Source organism: Crocodylus siamensis, chromosome 7 (genome assembly GCF_052110815.1).
Source record: "Crocodylus siamensis isolate JL-2025a chromosome 7, ASM5211081v1, whole genome shotgun sequence".
NCBI classification, from domain to species: Eukaryota; Metazoa; Chordata; order Crocodylia; family Crocodylidae; genus Crocodylus; species Crocodylus siamensis.
This window is the reverse complement of record NC_143401.1, coordinates 87643832-87662037: the sequence shown is the minus strand read 5'-3', so window position 1 is coordinate 87662037 and position 18206 is coordinate 87643832. Positions and strand designations below refer to the sequence as shown.

Genomic DNA, 18206 nt, shown 5'->3' with positions numbered 1-18206 from the left:
GGAAGAAGGGTAATAAAAGAAAAGAGGCAGAATAAGAGACCGGGGGAAATGGCTGGAGGACATTGCAATGCCAGAGCCATTGCCACTGCCTCTGCTTGCACCTGTGAGGTTTCTGTCCAGGCAAGATCACTCACCATTAAGACTTCCCCCGAGATCCAGGTTTAGCGTTGTGGGGACTGCAGCTTGCAGGTTTCTTCCAGTCATGGCCATGTGGGGGAGTGCCTGCAGTGTCGGTGGTGTCTCCAGGAACAGGCAGGAGAGCTACAGGAGGAGGTGGTGAGGCTTCAGAGCATCCTCCACCGGGGGGTTCATCAACTTGATGCTGGAGGAGCCCTCCAGGATTGTGGAGGAAGAACTGCCAGAGGCAGCGCTAGAGAAGGGAGAGGACATGGACTCCCAGGAAGGTGGAAGCTGAAAGCTTGTGACTTCTGGCAGCAGGCAGAAATCTTCATTTCCACCTGTAGCAGTTCATCTGGAGAATAAATATGGAGCCCTAGTAAGAGAGGGCAAGGAGGAGGACAGGCCAGGCGTCTCTAAGGTGGGAAGGATTGAGACCATCACCACCAAGAAGAAACAATGGGTGGTAGTGATTGGAGATTCCCATCTGTGGGGGCAGAGGGATCCATCTGCTGACCTGACCTGTTGTCTCAGGAAGTCTGATGCTTGCTCAGAGCCTAAATCCAAGATGTCACAGAGGGATTACTGAGACTCATCTGGCCCTCTGACTACTACCCCATGCTACTCATCCTTGTGGGCACCAATGATACTGCCAGAGGCAACCCTGAGCAGATCAAAAGTGACTACATATCTCTGGGTGCAAAGGTAAAGGGGATGGGGCTCAGGTGTGTTGTTTTTGATCCTTCTGGTCAATGGAAAGGGCCCGGGCAAGAGTGGGTGCATCCTGCAGATCAATACCTGACTGCGCAGGTGGTGTCACCAGCAGAGTTTTGGCTTCTTTGACCAGGGTATGATGTTCCAAGAAGAAGGATTGCTAGGAAGAGATGAGATCCACTTGGAGAGGGAAGAGCCATCCCGATGTGCATGAAGAGTAAATAGCAAGTATGGAAGAAGACCAGCTTGGTTTAACAGGGAACTCATCAGTAAACTAAATCACAAAAAGGAAGCTTATAAGAAGTAGAAACTTAAACAAATGACTAGGGAGTAATATAAGAGTATTGCTTGGGCATGCAGAGATGAAGTCCGGAAGGCCAAATCATGATTGGAGTTGCAGCTAGGAAGGGTGTGAAGGGGTAACAAGAAGGGTTTCTACAAGCATGTCAGTAACAAGAGAAGGATCAGGGAAGGTGCGGGTCCCGTACTGAAGGGTGGAGGATGCAGAAAAGGCTGAAGTGCTCAATGCCTTTTTCACCCCTGTCTTTACAAGCAAGGTCAGCTTCCAGACTACTTCAGCTGGCAGCACAGTGTGGGGAGGAGGTGAGTGGCCAACAGTGGTGAAAGAACAAGTTAGGGACTATTTAGAAAAGCTGGACATATACAAGTCCGTGGGCCAGACAGGATGCACCAGAGGGTGCTGAAGGAGTTGGCTGATGTGATTGCATAGTTGCTGGCCATCATCTTTGAAAACTCATGGCAATTGGGAGAGGTCCGGAATGAAAAGGGCAAACAGAGTGCCCATTTAAGAAAGGGAAAAAGGAGGATCCAGGGAACTGCTGACTGGCCAGCCTCACCTCAACCCCGGGAAAAATCATAAAGCAGATACTCAATTCATTTCTAAGCACTTGGAGGAGAAGGTGGTGATAAGGAACAGTCAGCATGGATTCACCAGGGGCAAGTCATGCCTGACCAACCTGATTGCCTTCTATGACAAGGTGACTGGCTCTGTGGATGCAGGGTGACTGGTGGATGCGGTGTATCTTGATTTTAGCAAGGCTTTTGATACGGTCTCCCACAACATTTTTGCAGGCAAGCTAAGAAAGTACAGACTGGATGAATGACTGAAAGGTGGGTAAAAAACTGCCTGGAACATTGTGCTCAGAGGGGAGTAACAAATGGTTCAATGTCTAGTTGGCAGCCAGTATCAATTTTAGTGCCCCAGGGGTTGGTCCTGGGGCCAGTTTTGTTCAATGTCTTAATAACCTGGAAGATGGCATAGAGTGGCACCCTCAGAAAGTTTGCAGATGACACCAAGCTGGGGGCAGTAGCAGATTCACTGGAGGTTAAGGCTAGGATTCAGAGTGACCTAGACAAATTGGAGGACTGGGCCAAAAGGAATCTCATGAGGTTCATCATGGACAAATGCAAAGTCCTGCACTTAGGACGGAACAATCCCATGCACTAGTAAAGCCCGAGGGCTGACTGGCTGGGCAGCAGCTCTGTAGAAAAGGACCTGGGGTTACAGTGGACAATAAGCTGAATATGATCCAGCAGTGTGCCCTTGTTGCCAAGAAGGCTAATGGCATGGGCTGCATTGGTAGGAGTGTTGCCAGTAGGACAAGGGAAGTGATTATTCCCCTCTATTCAGCACTCCCTTACCACATCTGGAGTCCTGTGTTCAGTTTTGCACCCTCCACTACAGAAGGATGTGGACAAATTGGAGAGTCCATTGGAAGGCAACAAAAATGGTTCAGGGGCTGGGGCACATGACTTATGGGGAGAGGCTGAGAGAGCTGGGCTTATTTAATCTAGAGAAGAGAAGACTGAGGGGGGATTTAACAGCAGCCTTCCTCTACCTGAAGGAGGGATTGAAAATGAGTGCACCCTCAGAAGTTTAGATGGAGCTAGACTATTCTCAGTGGTGGCAGGTGACAGAACAAGGAGCAATGGTCTCAAGTTGCAGCAAGGGAAGTTTAGGTTACATAGGAAGAATTTTCTAACTAGGAGGGTAGTAAAGTGCTTGAACAGATTGTGCAGAGAGGCGGTGGAAAATCCATCCTTGGAGGTTTTTAAGGCCCTGTTAGGCAAAGCCTTGGCTGGGATGATATAGTTGTCAGTTTGAGCAGGGGGTTGGACTAGATGACCTCCTGAGATCCCTTTCAACCCTGATTTTCGATGATTCTATGTAAATGGTGTCATAAGACTTATAGTCATGGTGTTATAGTCGTTTTCAGAAGTAGAGGAGCCATTCCAGCCATTAAAATATATAAATCATATTGTTTGCTCAAGATTCTGGGATTTTCCCTGTGTTGTAAACTCAATCCATAACAGTATATTGAAATAGTTATAGCAAATATCAAACTTCAGTGCCCATCAATATACATTGATAAATGTTAGAAATTTTTTGATACTGTATGAATGTATTTTAGTTGAATATGGCTAAGTCCTTCATTGCATAGAGTTACCAAGGCACACCAATAAGGGTTTTCCAGTGCCTTGAACTGCAAGAACAAGCTTCCTACATGATACAGATGTCTGTAGAGCATTCTTTGGAGAAGGACAGTGACAGCAGGATTGATTTAAAAAAAAAAAAAAAGATGTATATCAATTCAGTACCTTAGAGCAGGATAAGCGCTATCAGATTAAACCAAACTAAGGAAACTAATTATGGCTGGAGCTTTTGACCCAAACTGAAGCTGCTGTCTGAAAAATCCCATCATTCTTGCTAAGTAGAACTACAGAGCTTCCCTTTGACTGTGTCATTGCTACACTCCTGTACTTGGCTGTCCTTTCTGTTGTAAATTAGAATAGATGAAAGCTGTCGAGCCAAGCCAATGATGGAGGCTAATTTGATGTGATATAATTGATGAACTCTAAATCGTCCCACTTTTCCCTCTTGAAACAGTGTGACTGGAGCTCAAAATGCCAGAGTACTTTGATTTACACTCTCTGTCACTTTGATATTGAACATCTCAGTGTGGCAGCAGCGAGGGATTAACTCTTTTAGAGATTCTTTCATAATTTGTAGGTTATCTTTACACATTAAATGGTATAACAGCCTGTAGAAACACAGCCAGTAAGTTTGATTTCCGTGGTTACTGCTGCACAGTAGGCACAATGTTATTGCTAAGATAAAGAGCATAAACCAGTTGATGTTACATCTGACTTCCCATGCCATGGAGATTGCCAGTACTCCCTCTTTTTAATTTATTATTTAAATGCACGTTGGAATTTAGGAATGGGGAATATTTAGGAGTGGGGAATATTTACAAACTTGGGGAGCTTATTCCTTAAATTCTGATCCCACTTAAACATTGAACCAAATATATATAAATAGGAGCCAAATATTGTATATGGGATGGGTTCTGTACCCCAATAGCCTGGTGCCTTGTAGATAGAAGATTGACTCGAAATAATTCTCTTTTCTGCAACTCCTGCGAGCTTCAGACAGCCCCCGGCCCTAGCTCTCCCTGTCATTTTCCAGGTTCTGTGAACCCAGCCTAAACTGCCTGTTTCTTGCTAAAAGCTTTTTTCCTCTTCAAAGGAAAAAAAATATGCAGTTGCCATGTTTCCTTGGTTCTATAATGAAGCAAAAGCCTTTGAAACTGATATAGCTTATGTCTACAGGCTGTCAGAGTAACCAGAACGGGGAAAAAAATAACATCTCCTATTTGCTTAAATTAATTATATTGAATCTAGCAGAGTGTGAACAAATGAGAGCTATTTTTAATTTTTGTTACTGCTCTGATTGGGTGGCAGAGCTGAATTTGTTTCAAAGCCTTGTATTCCCCTGCACAAAAGTTATTTGCTATGGCCACATGCCATTCCCACCAGCAGCATGTGCTGACTTCCAGCTGATCAGAACGGATGAGGGTAGTTAGTGGTAAATGCAGGTTTGCGATCTCCATCTGGAATCAGCACCCAAAAGTTCAGGCTAAGCTAAATTTCTTGCGTGTGAAAACAACAGTAGAAGAGAATTTCTTGAAAGGTTTCTGAGCCTTTCTGCTGCGGCTTTGACTAGGTAGACTTTCTTTTGGTTCTTTCTGATCCTAGCTGGGACCCAAAAAACCCCACAAAATAACACATAGGAAAATCTGTGCATTTTCTGGATGAATTAATGAAGATAAAAAGAAGGCTGTTGAGACTGGGGTGGGTCTTGTCATTTAGCAAGGGTGGGAAGGAGCGTTATCTGCTGTAGATACAGGAAAACAGGCTGAACCACTGTTAGGTCCCCCTTTACAAAGTATTGCAGATTGTTTGCCTCAGGATTGCAGGAATTACTGTTTGCAGATACATAATGGCATCCTCCAGGGACAGTGCATGGAAGATTTACCTTATTTATGGAAAATTAATTTGCGTCTTAAGTAGGTTGACACTGTCCCCTTAGACTAGTCGCATGTAATGAGTAATGAGGCTGTGTTTAAAAGGTTTCATCTCCATTTTGACCTTCTCAATATATATATATCAGTTCAGCTAACAGGTGGTGTTAAAGAATTACAGGTGATGATAAAGACAAACTTAACATTTATTTGAATGTGCCACTATGTTTACACGATCAATATTTTTGTTTGTCATCTTTGATCATTTTTCTTGCTCACCTGTTTGTGGGCTGGTGCAGTTTCATCAAAACAGTCAGTGAAAGGAAGCATAAATGTAAATGGTTTAATAGTATGAATAATGTAGATATGTCGTCCATGTTTAAAGGAATGAATGTTCATGGCTTATTGTTCCTTAAACCATGATCAGATCTAGCACAGAAAGGAAAAGAAATTCCAAAAATTCTTGGGCAAACCAAACTTTGCAAAACTTTTTCAGGATTTTGAAATAATTAATTTTAGTAAAGATTTCAATGTGTTCAGGTATAAATAACCATCTTTGGGCAAATTTAATATGCAGCATTATATGGAAACATTTTTTACATGTGTAATCAGTGGACCTCAATTTCTTTTTTTCCCTGTTCATAGAATGATTTTTCAGCATAAGTATTTTTAGAAACTTTCTGTTCTGAACCAAAAATGACTTTGCTTCGCTAACAGCAAAAGTATCACACTTTGCTGAAAGGATATGTTTTCAGATCTACTTGATTCAGAAAAAAGTGTAATGCTGGGGTAACCAAAGCCTGCAAGAAGGGTTAAGTACTTCTTGAGGAACCTATAAAGGATTATTGTCATAAAACTATGTAAATGTTCAACATAAATTCATAGTTCACTAAGTGAAGAAGATAACAGGATTAGGAGTCATTTAGAAGTTCTTAAGTTTGAAGGCATTGCATTGTGGTACACAATTGAATCAGGAGCTTATTACTAGTGCTGTTTGAAATTTTGCCACCAGTGTTGTTTCGACACTGTTTTAACTCATTTTGAAGTTAAAACAGAAAAATCAAAATGAAACAAATATGGTCAAAACAGCCTCAAAACACAACGAGGCAAGTCAAAATGTTTCACCGTTTCGACCCTGTTTCGACGTCTCATCCATAGGCTGTAATGGAGAAGGTTGAAACAGCCTATAACTTTGTCATTTCTGGCCTGAGTTTGATGAAACTTTCAGGGATGGTAGCCCCTTCTAAGGGCATGAAGCCTACCAGGTTTCAAAGAGGTAGGTGCAAGGAGTTTGAAACTGCACCCCAAAATCTTGAAAGCAAGACTTATGTCACGTGTATGTGTTAAGGCACAACAGGGTCAAAACTCCAGGCAAGTTAGCCCCTGCGAAGGCCACAAAGCCTGCCAAGTTTCAAGAAGATAGGTGCAGGGGGGTTGGGGAAACTGCATCCCAAAATCCTGAAAGGAAAAATCGTCCTTGAGTGAATCATGATTGGTTGTGTAACACAGTAGCTAGCTACGATAATGAATTAATGAGCAAGGATTAACACCTATGAAACCACAGACTAACCAGAAGAAAAAATCAATACAGATCCATGAAACTTCACTGTTAAAGGTACAGAAGCCCACGTTTGAACTAATGAGTGCTGGAGACCGACTCTTGGGACTGAATACCCCGCGATCAACCACTCCCAGAGTCCTATTCATCACAGCAGTGAATTAATCAAAATTCATCAACGGACTCCTGAGACTGCACGTACTCACAAACGTGACCCCTGGGGCTGACAGCTACCATCCAGCAGCCACCAAGGGGGATGTCCCATGAGGCCAACAACCCCTGGCTTGGGTAAGCCCGATAATTGGGGAGTTGCCAAAGTCTGCCAGAGAGGGATAAAAGGCAGTGAAGAATGACCCCCAATGGTACCCTCTTTGACCTGACCAGCATCCTGCTGGTCCAGCCGGAAGGACCAGCTAGTGCCCCCTTCTGAAGCAACATCGCACTGAAAGAAGCCTTGACTGGCCATTGACAGCAGACTCCAGTGTATATCTTGACACCAGTGCTTAGTATTCATAGCTAGCTATTGTGAGTGTGTGTGTGTTTGAGGGGGTGAACCCCAAGGTTTACAATCTGCCTTTTGCATCCGTCTAATAGACTAGGACTTTATGATGATCCTGTGAGTTGGTCCTTGGTAGCCAACATTGTGGCCACAGCCGGGGCTAGTAGGCCTGCAGTTTTCACCCCTCTCTGCCCCAAGATGGACACAGTCAGTTGCGCAAGTACCTATGTTATGAGTTTTCCTTGTCCCCAGTATGAGGTACAAGTTCCCTAAACCTCTGCACCTGTCTCCTTGAAACTTGGCAGGCTTTGTGACCTGAGCAGGGACTAGCACGCCTGCAGTTTTGACTCCTCTGTGGCTTAACACGTACACGTGACATGAGTTTTGCTTTCAGGTTTTGGGGTGCAGTTTCTCCGAACCCCCTGTTCCTATCTGCTTGAAACTTGGCAGGCTCCATGCTCTCAGAAGGGGCTACCATTCCTGCATGCTTCATGTAAATCAAGCTTGAAATGACAAAGTTATAGGCTGTTTCATCCTTCCCCATTATATCCTATTGGCAAAACAGCAAAGCAGGGTTGAAAGGGCGAAATGTTTTGATGGAACAAAATGGACCAGCTGTTTTGACTCGAAACAAAATTTGAAATGGAATGCTGTCCCATCGAAACATCGAAATGCTGGTCGCAGTGGAACCATGCCATTTTGCACAGCCCTACTTCTTACTTATTTCTTAAAACCAAAAAAAGCCTTTTCTTTGTGTAAATTAATTTTAGGGGAAAGAAATCTGAAGGATTGATCATATCTTCATTCTAATCAATGCCTCCAGTCAAAAGTAACTGGAACACAAGCAGGATCCAATGTGTCATTTCTATTGTAATCAGAAGCTTTATTATGCTCCCACTGTTTAAAGTTGACTTAATCCTATTGCACACCTCTTGGACATCAAAACCATGGTGTTCAGTTTGCTTTGTTTGCGTAATGAATGCCAGATTAATATTTTTCTCATTTGAAAAATATTTATTTTTATGCTACTACAGGCAATGTCTTGCATATTGTAAGTAGAAGGTTACTTTAGAGGGCAGTAGTTTTATTCCAATATTTATATGGTACTAAACCTGAAGTGATGGTAGATTCACATTTTGCTCTTTTAGGAGAAACATTACAGTACATTAAATGTCTGTTCCTCAAATCTAGCCACAAAATGACCTTTTCAGTGCTCATCCTTTTTTCTCATTTTGATTTGTTCAGGGGAAATTACAAGCAACTGGTATTTGGTTTCCAAAAGGGATACACATAAACCTGACCTTTTGGTACTGTTATTTTTTGGGATGTGTACACTGTATTTTAAGTATATCTTAGGTACTGTTTGCTGGACTCTGGCTAGTTTAAACAGCCTTCATTTCATTTGGTGTAAAGCTGAGACTAGTATAGCTCCTCTCATTTTTTTTTCCCCATGATAGACTTTTGCACATATATTTTGTAAAGAAAAATACTTTTTCTTCGGGCAATTTTGAAAAAAAGTGGCATGGGACAGAAGAGGCTCCATTAACTTACTCTGTGAGCTGTACTGTACTCCTCACTGGGTGCATCTACATGTGTGTTTAACTGCACAGTAGACTAATTTGCTGCAGTGTAGAGCATCATAGTCTACACGTGTGATGCTATTAGATTAGAGCAAACTAATTTTTGCTGCCATAAGACAGTACTGTCCCCAACAGTACTATCTTATGGCAATGAAAATAACTGTGCCTATACACACATGTAAACACTGACCTGAGTGTAAATTGCCCCTGGTGAGCCCAGCCAGCAGGGGCCAAATCTCTTCTCCTGCCTAGCCACATGGCTCTGCCCTGGCACTCTTGTTCCTAAGCCAACCCCTCCGCCACCTGACATCATGACCCAGAGCCCAAGCGTGATCCCCTCAAGCCTGGTGCCAGCCTGGGGCTTTTCCACCCCAGCTCAAAGTGTTGTGATCCCAAGCACATATGAAGATGCTGTGCCTGTGAGCAGCTGACTCTGGTCCAAACTGCATCAGCGTTTATTTACATGCACTAATTGCATGTGTAGATGTGCTCACTTAGTACCTATCTACATGGTCCCCCATCCCACTTATATCTGACCACTTTGGCATTTTAAAGTATTTTTATTTACAGCTCTCCCATGGAAAGGGAGATGATGATGATTCCCATTTAACAGATAGGTTCTGTGGAGACCTGGCCTCTAGGTCAGGGATTTGAAACTCATGCCAGGCCCCAAGCCAGATCTGGATTGGACTGCAGGGGCTCCCCCTGGGCCAGAATCATGGAGCTAGCAGCAGCTGTGGTGAAGCCAGGGCTGGGACTAGTGGCACAGGTGCCAGGGTGAGCAGCAGTGTGGGCTGGGCAATGGGGGTCCAGGAGTAGGGCAGTGGCATGGGCTGGGGAGCAGCAGAGCAGCTCAGGGAACTGGAAGGCAGCGCAGGTGGGAGGGAATCGAGCAGCCGTGCAGGTCAGGTGGGAGTTGGCAGCAGCTCAGGTTGTGGGGAGACCAGATGGCCGTACAGGCTGGGTGGGAAGCGGGTGGCAGCATGGGTGGGAGGAGGAGGAGATGGCAGGGGGAGCTGGTGAGGGAAGGGGCTGCAGCTTGGGCCAGAGGGGAGTGAATGGCAGCATGGGTCAGGGGTAGTGGGCGCCGGCATCTGCACAGCTCTCCCTCGCCTTCCTATCACTGATAGCCAAGTCCATTTGCGTCCAGGGACCCTGACTTCTGCAGCAGGCAGTGATCCACTGGCCACTCCTGCTGCCAACTTCTGGCAGGCTAGTGGCCCAGGTGGCTACTGGCGGGCCACGTGGAACGGTTCCAGCGGCTGGGTCCAGCCCGCAGGCCGTATGTTTGACACCCCTGCTCTCCTCAGCCTGAGGGATTCAAACTCATCTCTTCCATCTCCCAGGAGAGTGGCCTAACAGCCAGGTTTTAAAATACTAGGCTGAGGCACAGGGCAGCCAGAAATGTCGTTCTGGGGCTAGAGAAGACAAGTAAAGGGAGAGTGAGAGCGCAGAGGTGACGGCACTTCTTGGGAGGCAGGGAACCTGGTTTCTCACTTCTGTTTCCTCATCTGCATATGCATCTTACATGTAGCATTCATTGTTTTAAAACCAAAAAAGAATCATAAGCCTGGTTGGAGGACACTCGTGGGATGTGGGAGAGGGGTGTTTGAGTTTCCTTAGCCTCAGAAGTGGTGCTCTGGATCATGAGTGAACACCAACCCGTACTGTATAGCTTTAGTAAGGGGCTGAAATGCCTGAGATGGGCGGAAGCTCATCGTACCCCTGTACTTGGTGTTGCTACCAGCACCTCTAGGTGCCTCAGGGAATTCTGGATCACCTTTTTGGAGATGCCTAAGGGTGGTGTCGCATGTTCAACTTAACACTAAGTAGCATAAAATACAAGCTGATGCACATTCAACATTAAGTGCCTTCCCAGCATTGCAAAGTTGTTTCCCTTTCAGCAGGGGTTATCTCCTAGCACACACTAGCTTTAATAGGTCACTGAATTTTAGTGGTTTGCCACTGCTGACAGTGAACATCTGGCAAGGCCCTCGCTCCCTGGTCTCTCTAGGGAGAGTGCAGGCCCTTGATCTTGTTTATTGAAATCACTTTTCAGAGGCACTGAAGTTTCCCCAAGGACTGTAGAGTGTACAAGTGATGATTTCATGGCAGGGCAGAGAGATTTGTGTACAAATTAGGGAGCTAGTTGAAAAGTTGGGAGATTTTCTTCACAACTGGATTATCCTAAAGTTGTGTAGTACATGCCGATTCTCATCAAGAGCAACAAATGATGATTTCAGGCACGGTGGCTACTATTATTTCAGAACAATGCGTCATTTCTATGACAATGGACTTTTTAAAACCGAACCTACCCCTGGGTTCTGAGGGCCACCCTCGAAGCAGGATTTCCTTCTTTTGACCCTGAATAGCTTCCGTTTCCCATTACTCATTATCACCCCCACTGTTCCTCGGTGCTTCCCCCTTGCAGCACCGACACCTTCCCTTCTTCAGGCTCAAGACTCCCTTTTGCACTTCCTTCCTGATAGACTCTAGCCTGCCCTGTGCGAGTTATCACTCCCACTGACCCTTACGGTTCCTCTCTCCCTTCATCCACCATCACTTGCCGACCCTCCTATAAACTCCCTGTCTTCATCCCCTGCCATCCGTCATTCTCATTACCTCTTAGCCCCTGGAGTGATTTCCATCGCACCTTCCCGAGGAAACATTTTAGGAAGCGAAGCAATATTTCTGTTCTCTCTTTTCTCTGTTCCCTACTTAGTCTCTAGCTCAGACTGAAATGTGGGAGGTTCAGCTGGTGTTGCAGAAGGCCAGGAGAAAGAATGACAGGACCTGCCACTTGATTCCAGAAGACCCCATACATTTAGTGTAGTGGCCTTAGTGCCTAAAGCTTCTCAGCTTGGAGCACACTCACAGGACCTGGCACTGATGTTTTAGGTATTCCCATGCCTAAGTGAAGGCACCTATATAACCAAACAGGATTTGGCCCTAAATGACCATGTTTGCACAGGAAGTTTCTGAGAAAGCAGGGAACTGAATCTGGTTTTCCTGCGCCTCAGGTAACTACCATAAGTGCCTAGCTGTCCTTCCTGTTGTATCACTTCTCAGCCTGCCTCCATGTGGCTTTTTAAAATCAGTATTCTGCTTTTCAAAACTGAATGGGAAAGGTTTATCTCACCTTAAAAACCTTGCACAATTAGTGCACTTAGTGTGGGGCTGCTGCTTTCTCAGTGAAATCTACTGTTTAGGCAACTAGCCAAGTTCAGTATGCAATTCAAAGTGCAAATAAGTAACTGTTCAGCACCCCAGACATGCAAGTAACTAGTTTAATTTAAAGAGATTTGTAACACCAATAATAGCAACACCAGAACCTACAGAAAAGGCAATTTTTGTTTTGTGCAAATTAAAAGTAATTAAGCAAATGGTCAATGCTACATTGAAGGATCACTAGGTGCGATTGTCTTCATCTGGAAATGAGAATTTAACCATTTCAGTGAGAATTAGATTCAGGTCAGGTCAGAGCAACTTTGTGGTCATCTAACCCATTTAAAATACACTGCTTCTGATTGAATGTGGCAATTTGAAACTATAATAGCATATGGAGAAGGACTAGGGCTCCTGGTTTGCCATGACTCTCCAATTTTCCATGTTTGTCTCCTGGAAAAAACCTTGGAGGAAGTGTGTGTGTGTGTGGGGGGGGGGTTGTAACTCATACTTTACCTTGTTTTATGGTCAGCTGGCTGGTCAGTTGACTGACTTCCTATAAGGCTTTCTTCTTAAGGTTTCGTCGTTCAGACCCAGGCCAGCAGCAGTCTTTGTGAAACTCAGCTGCAGTTGTAAAAAATCTGTCCATCACTTCCCAATTCTACATTGAGCGATTCATACAGGATACTGGCACATCGCAGAGATTCCTAGGAGCATGTGGTTTATTGAGGAGATGCTGGGTGACATATCAGTTCCTAGGACAGAAATGGCTATGGCCTGAATATCTTAAGTTAGAAAGGAGAAGTGTCTAGATGGTAATTACAGAGGACTTGGAGATATATAATGAGTGAAAGAAGATATGACAGGCTACAAAGGAGTAAGATATTCCTAATACAGTTTCCCTGCCACCAGCCATACCCTTCCTCTAGAGCATGTTGTTGATGCCAACTTCCTTTAAACAGCCAAAAGTAAAGCTCTTCTGCAGTTAGTTGTTTCAGATGTCAAAATGCCCCTTCCCAACTTCCTATGATAAATGGCCTCTTTTTGGTTTTCTTCCTATGAGCTGTCAAACACTGAGAAACCAGACAAGCATCTTCCTATTTCAACCCATTTGACTCATTTCTATGGTCCCTAGAACACCTGCCCTGCCCTCACCCCCAACTCCTACCCCAGATGGCCAACTAAAATTCATAGGCATCAACCACCACAAGCCACTAAATCCATCTACTCGGCTTAGAACAAATGCTTTCTCCACGATGCTAAACACCACCTCCCATAGCCTGATGTGTGTTATGTGTCTGTCATCTAAGGACTAGATCATACTACTTCATCAGCTTGCCATCCTCAGGCTAGAAGCACCCATCAGCTCTGACTATGTCCTGCCAAGGCTGGGAGCGGCCACATATTCAATTTAAGGTGGGGTGGGAACCAGCCACAAAGTTATCACACACATTTTGTGTAGTGGCTTATTTCCTGTTTTATGGTACCATTGTTTGTTTGAACGTGCGGCTGGGTTCCTACTTGAGACATGATTAACTGGTTAAATATGTCTCACGTGTAACATCTGCCAGGGGGCCTGTGTTTCATCTCTCTTGCCTGCTGGCAGTGGAAATAAGAGAGGGTTTTTCTACTCTTCTCCCTTACCCCACTGCTTGGAGGAATTCTTTGGGGGTTTCCTACCGTTTTTTTGCCTGTTGATTTATTTAAAGCATGTTGCTCTCAGCTCTGGGAACTGCGTGATTGCTGTGTGCGAGTCCAGAGCCACACCCGAGCAAGCAGTGTGTTGCTCTCCCCATCGCACTCTTCTTTCTCCCTACCTGGCTGCCACACTCAATACATTAATCTCATTCACAAGCCATTCTCTTTAATTGGGATTTTCCTTTGCAAAGCACCTTGGCACATGAACAGTTGCAGATGACAGGAGTTTGCGACCTTTTCTATGCACAAAAGTGATTTTATACACTGAAATATCTCACTCCCTTCTACCCCCAGCTGGCTTTTCTCTCCCCTTCTGCACCTTAATGGGAGCTTTTAAACACTGAATAGGAAGCAGCAGTGTTTTGAATAGAGCATATTTCTCTGATGTGCATGTGCTCAGCTGCCAAACCCCCACTGTATTTCATGGGCAGCTGAACCTTTTAAAATTTTAGGTTTTGTTTAAAAAACTAATTAAGGATCTTAATAATATAGTTCTCACATGACTTAGAATATCCAGGTTACAAAGACAGCCTTGTGAATAGGACGCGTTATTGAACACAGCCTGCGCTAGGAGTAAAGAGAACTGCGATGCTTAAACAAGACACAATGCAAATCTTTAAGTATGCTTTCTGTTAAAAACTGGATTAAACAAATCCTTTAAAAGTCATATGTGTAGCCTTAAAATGGTTTCTTCTGCCTGTTAAACACTCTTTGCAGCCAATTGCATTTGCTTTGCAGACTGCTGAGTGCCCCATTTGAATGTAAGCATTTGTCAGTGTTTACCCCATTTATCCAATACTACAATTAGTTCCATATGGATGAGGCCGCTTTGTTACCATTTTTCACTATTTTTCTTATAGTATGAGGAAAAGGAGCCAGACATGATGTTTTCAACATACAGTGTCTTAATACTCTTACCAGAGAAAATCACATTGTCTCTATTATGCTAAAGATAAGATTAGTGGTCCTTTTTTTTTTTTTTTTTGCTGTAAAATTTATAAACATAGGCTATAGAACTGTAGCAAATCAGTACATGAAAACTTTGTTTTATTTAATTTTTAACTTATTTGTTTTGTCTTAGTGTTTAGCCATCTGGATATTCAAAAGTGCTTTTATCCCATCTGACTATATAGTATGGAGCTTTGCCTACGGGCCAAGATATTATTCAGTGGACATGATAAATGGGAGGCCTAATTCCTACTATTGGGTGCTGGGCACATTTATACAACCTGGCCATAGGATCTGATAGGATATAGGTTAGATGACAAGTATATTATTTTTATTTTAATATTGATAATGCTGTTTTATAGTTATGAAGAAAATCTTAAAGTAAAAAAAAAAAAAGCATGAGGTGTCACAGAATGTACTGGGTGCTTTGTAACAGGCATTAAATCAAGAGCGTTAAATAATAAGCTGCCATCAGGTATTTGCTTGTATATTCTTTATTATCTCAAAGGGAGTTTTATGAACAGTATGTCACAGTGCTGACAGCATTTACATTTAAAAGCCAATACCTAATGTTTTCAGCCTTGCAAAGAAATAGTAGGAAGTAAAACCCCACGGAAAGAAAATCTAGATTTTTTTCTAATAAAGCATTGTACATCTTTCAGATGCCGTGGCATCTTCAGTTGAAGAAGCTCCAGACTTTAATTGCACAAGTCATCCACTTTAAATATTTAATAATGCTTTTATTAGTTGCATAGAACCAGAGAAGTAAGATTTGTAATATCTAGTGCTGGTCATCATTTTTATTCATCACGGTTTAATGAGCATTATAATTACAGGTTGAGGAAGAAATATAAATTAGCTTTGTGGTTTTGGTTGTGACCTATTTGCACATTGGCATGATTGCAAGGGAGTATATAAGCACAATGTGTGTAACTAAGGTCTTCAGTTGTGCTGGCACATGCTCCCCAATACCCACACATTATTCTTCATATATAAGTAATTGGAGAAGAGATGCTACATAAAATTATAAGTACTGACACTAATAACTCCATCTGGCTTCAGTACAAAAGCATGGGGAATTTGAAGGCCGAATGGACTTGTTCTTGGCAGGTGTTCATTCTATTTCATGCTAAATCAATGAAATTAGATTTCAAGTAACTATCTTCTTCTACTATTTCCCATATTTGCTTTTAGCTTAAACGCATTTTTCAGGTGCTTTGCATAAACAACAATGTAAGGATTTTTTAAGAGTACATTTTGTTTCACGTGAGGACGAAAGACAATTGCAGACATCCCATGCCTTCTTCTTTCAGCCCTCAAGTAAATTTAGCTTGTTGATGATGTGGATTAAAGGTTTCTCTCTTTAGCATGAAAGATATGGCTGTGTGCATGCTACCTGTATTGTTACACTGTAATTGATTGCAAAGCAGAACAGACTGATATCTTGTACATTATTTTCTTAAATGTTTTGTTAAAACATCATTTTTCCCCCATCAGCAACTTATGCGGGAGCGACAGCAGATGGCCAGCCGCCCCTTTGCTTCTGTCGATGTAGCACTGGAAGTAGGAGCTGAGCAAACAGACTTTCTACGAGGGCCATTAGAGGTAGGAACAGTGGTGCTGACAAGGGACCATTGTGATTTGCATATTTATATTGCTAGTCTCATCTGCATCTGCTTCTGAAACCAAGCAGAGTCTGATTACCTGGAGCTGACAAGCCTCAGCTACATATGTTATGCCATTTTCAAGGAGCATAGCTTTAATAGTATGACATGAGCTGGAACAAAAACCACTGGAGAATCTATTAGCCTAGGCTAGAGTGACAATTGGCTTACCTGACAGCCCCTTCTTGATGGAGAAGAGCCGGAGGAATTTAAAATACAGGTATTAAGGCAGAAGCAAACCTCACGCTTAGTCCTTTGAGTACACAGTGCCCCCTAGTTAGCATCTACCTTAATTAGCAGAGATTACAATTAAAAAAATAAAGTTGTGATCCGAATTTCAACGTTGCAGTTATATTTGTGAGGTTTAAAGAATACATTCTATAGTGCATATTTTCATTTGTGGGTAATGGCTATATTATTGCATCCTTTTATTGTAAGTGCTGTACATTGAACGAGAAATCATAATCTACCAGGTAATGTAATATTCGAACAGTGTAATAATGCATGAAATGGATTCTGGGAGTTTCACCTGAAAATAGAGAAAGAATTACAAAATGTGGATAATAATGAATATCTAATCTAGGTTCAGCTTTCGGTAGGTCATAAACCTGTTTTTCTTTACCTGTATTTACAGTACTATGTTTACAGTTATTATCTTTTCATATTTACTGTGAAACCTAGAAATGAGGTGGGATAGCTCTGAAATTTTACCAGATCATCCTTTTTTTTCATTGCTGCCAGTTCCTCTGATATTCAAAGCTTCTCTCGCTGCCCTTTTCAAAGGAAGATTAAAAACAGTCTGTCAACACTTTAAGGTTCATGGAGGTGTGAACAATGTGAAAAACAGATCTGTGGTAATAAAGAAAGAATCGGCTCTCAAGCAGTTATCAAATTGAGGTGTTCTATCCTGTTACTAGATAGGAGGCAATGGCAATTGCTCTTGCTGACATAATTTGGATACTTTCATTATATAGTGCATGAAAATTCATTCCCCTTGCCAAGAAGCATCTCTATTTTGTGACTAGACGTTGCAGCATTCAATACCCTCACCTTGAAGAGCTTTCTACTTTCCCCTTATCTCAGAATAGTGGATGCGTCCAGTTACTTTCCTAAAGATGCAGGGTCCCTGTGCTGCAGCTGGAAGTTAATGGACATTGCAGTTTCCGTTATTCTGTTTCAGAGCTTTTTTCTGTGTTCTTTTTTGTAATGGGGAAAAGGGAAATGGGTGGGAAGCGAGGAGTCCAAGCGTAGGCTACGTACATGCGATTTGTTTAATTAGACTTTAGAAGTAAACATCAAAAGTTAATTGCTACATTTTCTTCTGGGCCATCTTTGATTTAGCAACTAATGGAGGTCAGAACTGAAATATTTTAATTATATTTTACAGTTTTATTAGCTTTTTCCTCCTACTCTAAGCATTTTCTGGTAATTGTTTTAGTACTCACTATTGGTAGTGTTTTATTTGATTAACGTATACAGAGACTGGAGATCATTCAAAGTTTTCCTAGCATTACTGTACAATGTAATCTGTGCTAAAACAATGCATTATGTTGCAGATTAAGTGAATATAATGCAGTGCATTGATTGGCCTGTGATGGCTGCTGTGTTAGAAAGAGCCATATTAAAAGTACATTACAGGTCTACCTTCATCTTGCAAAGCAAGATAATAAAAGTTACAGCTGCCATGCTGTTCTTGATTCTCATCTTTTTATCAAGCATAAGCAAATTTAGATATCAGTGTGTTTCACTTTGCTGTCATATGTACACACAGAAAGGCACAAGAAAAACAGATCAGAAGCCATATTTCTGTTTTGTTGGATTAAGTTAGATTTCCAACATTATTTTTATATTGCTGTGATATGTTATGTCTTCCATGGCCATTTAATTTTATATATATTTTAATAAAAGTAAAAAATATGAAGTAACTCCTTCCCCCAAAAT

General features: G+C 42.6%; 1 protein-coding gene across 5 annotated transcripts in view; it reads left to right on the top strand.

Moving 5' to 3' along the window:
• ATRNL1 (attractin like 1) overlaps positions 1–18206 on the top strand; it is a 1104086-nt gene that overhangs the window by 742777 nt on the left and 343103 nt on the right. For 4 of the 5 annotated variants that reach the window (XM_090056522.1, XM_090056521.1, XM_090056524.1 and 1 more), the window contains exon 27: positions 16099–16206. The exons of the other annotated variant lie outside the window; for it this stretch is intronic. In XM_090056522.1, the coding sequence (XP_089912648.1) occupies positions 16099–16206 (108 nt within the window). The remainder of the gene's footprint in view (positions 1–16098; positions 16207–18206) is intronic. 5 annotated transcript variants of the gene reach the window in all.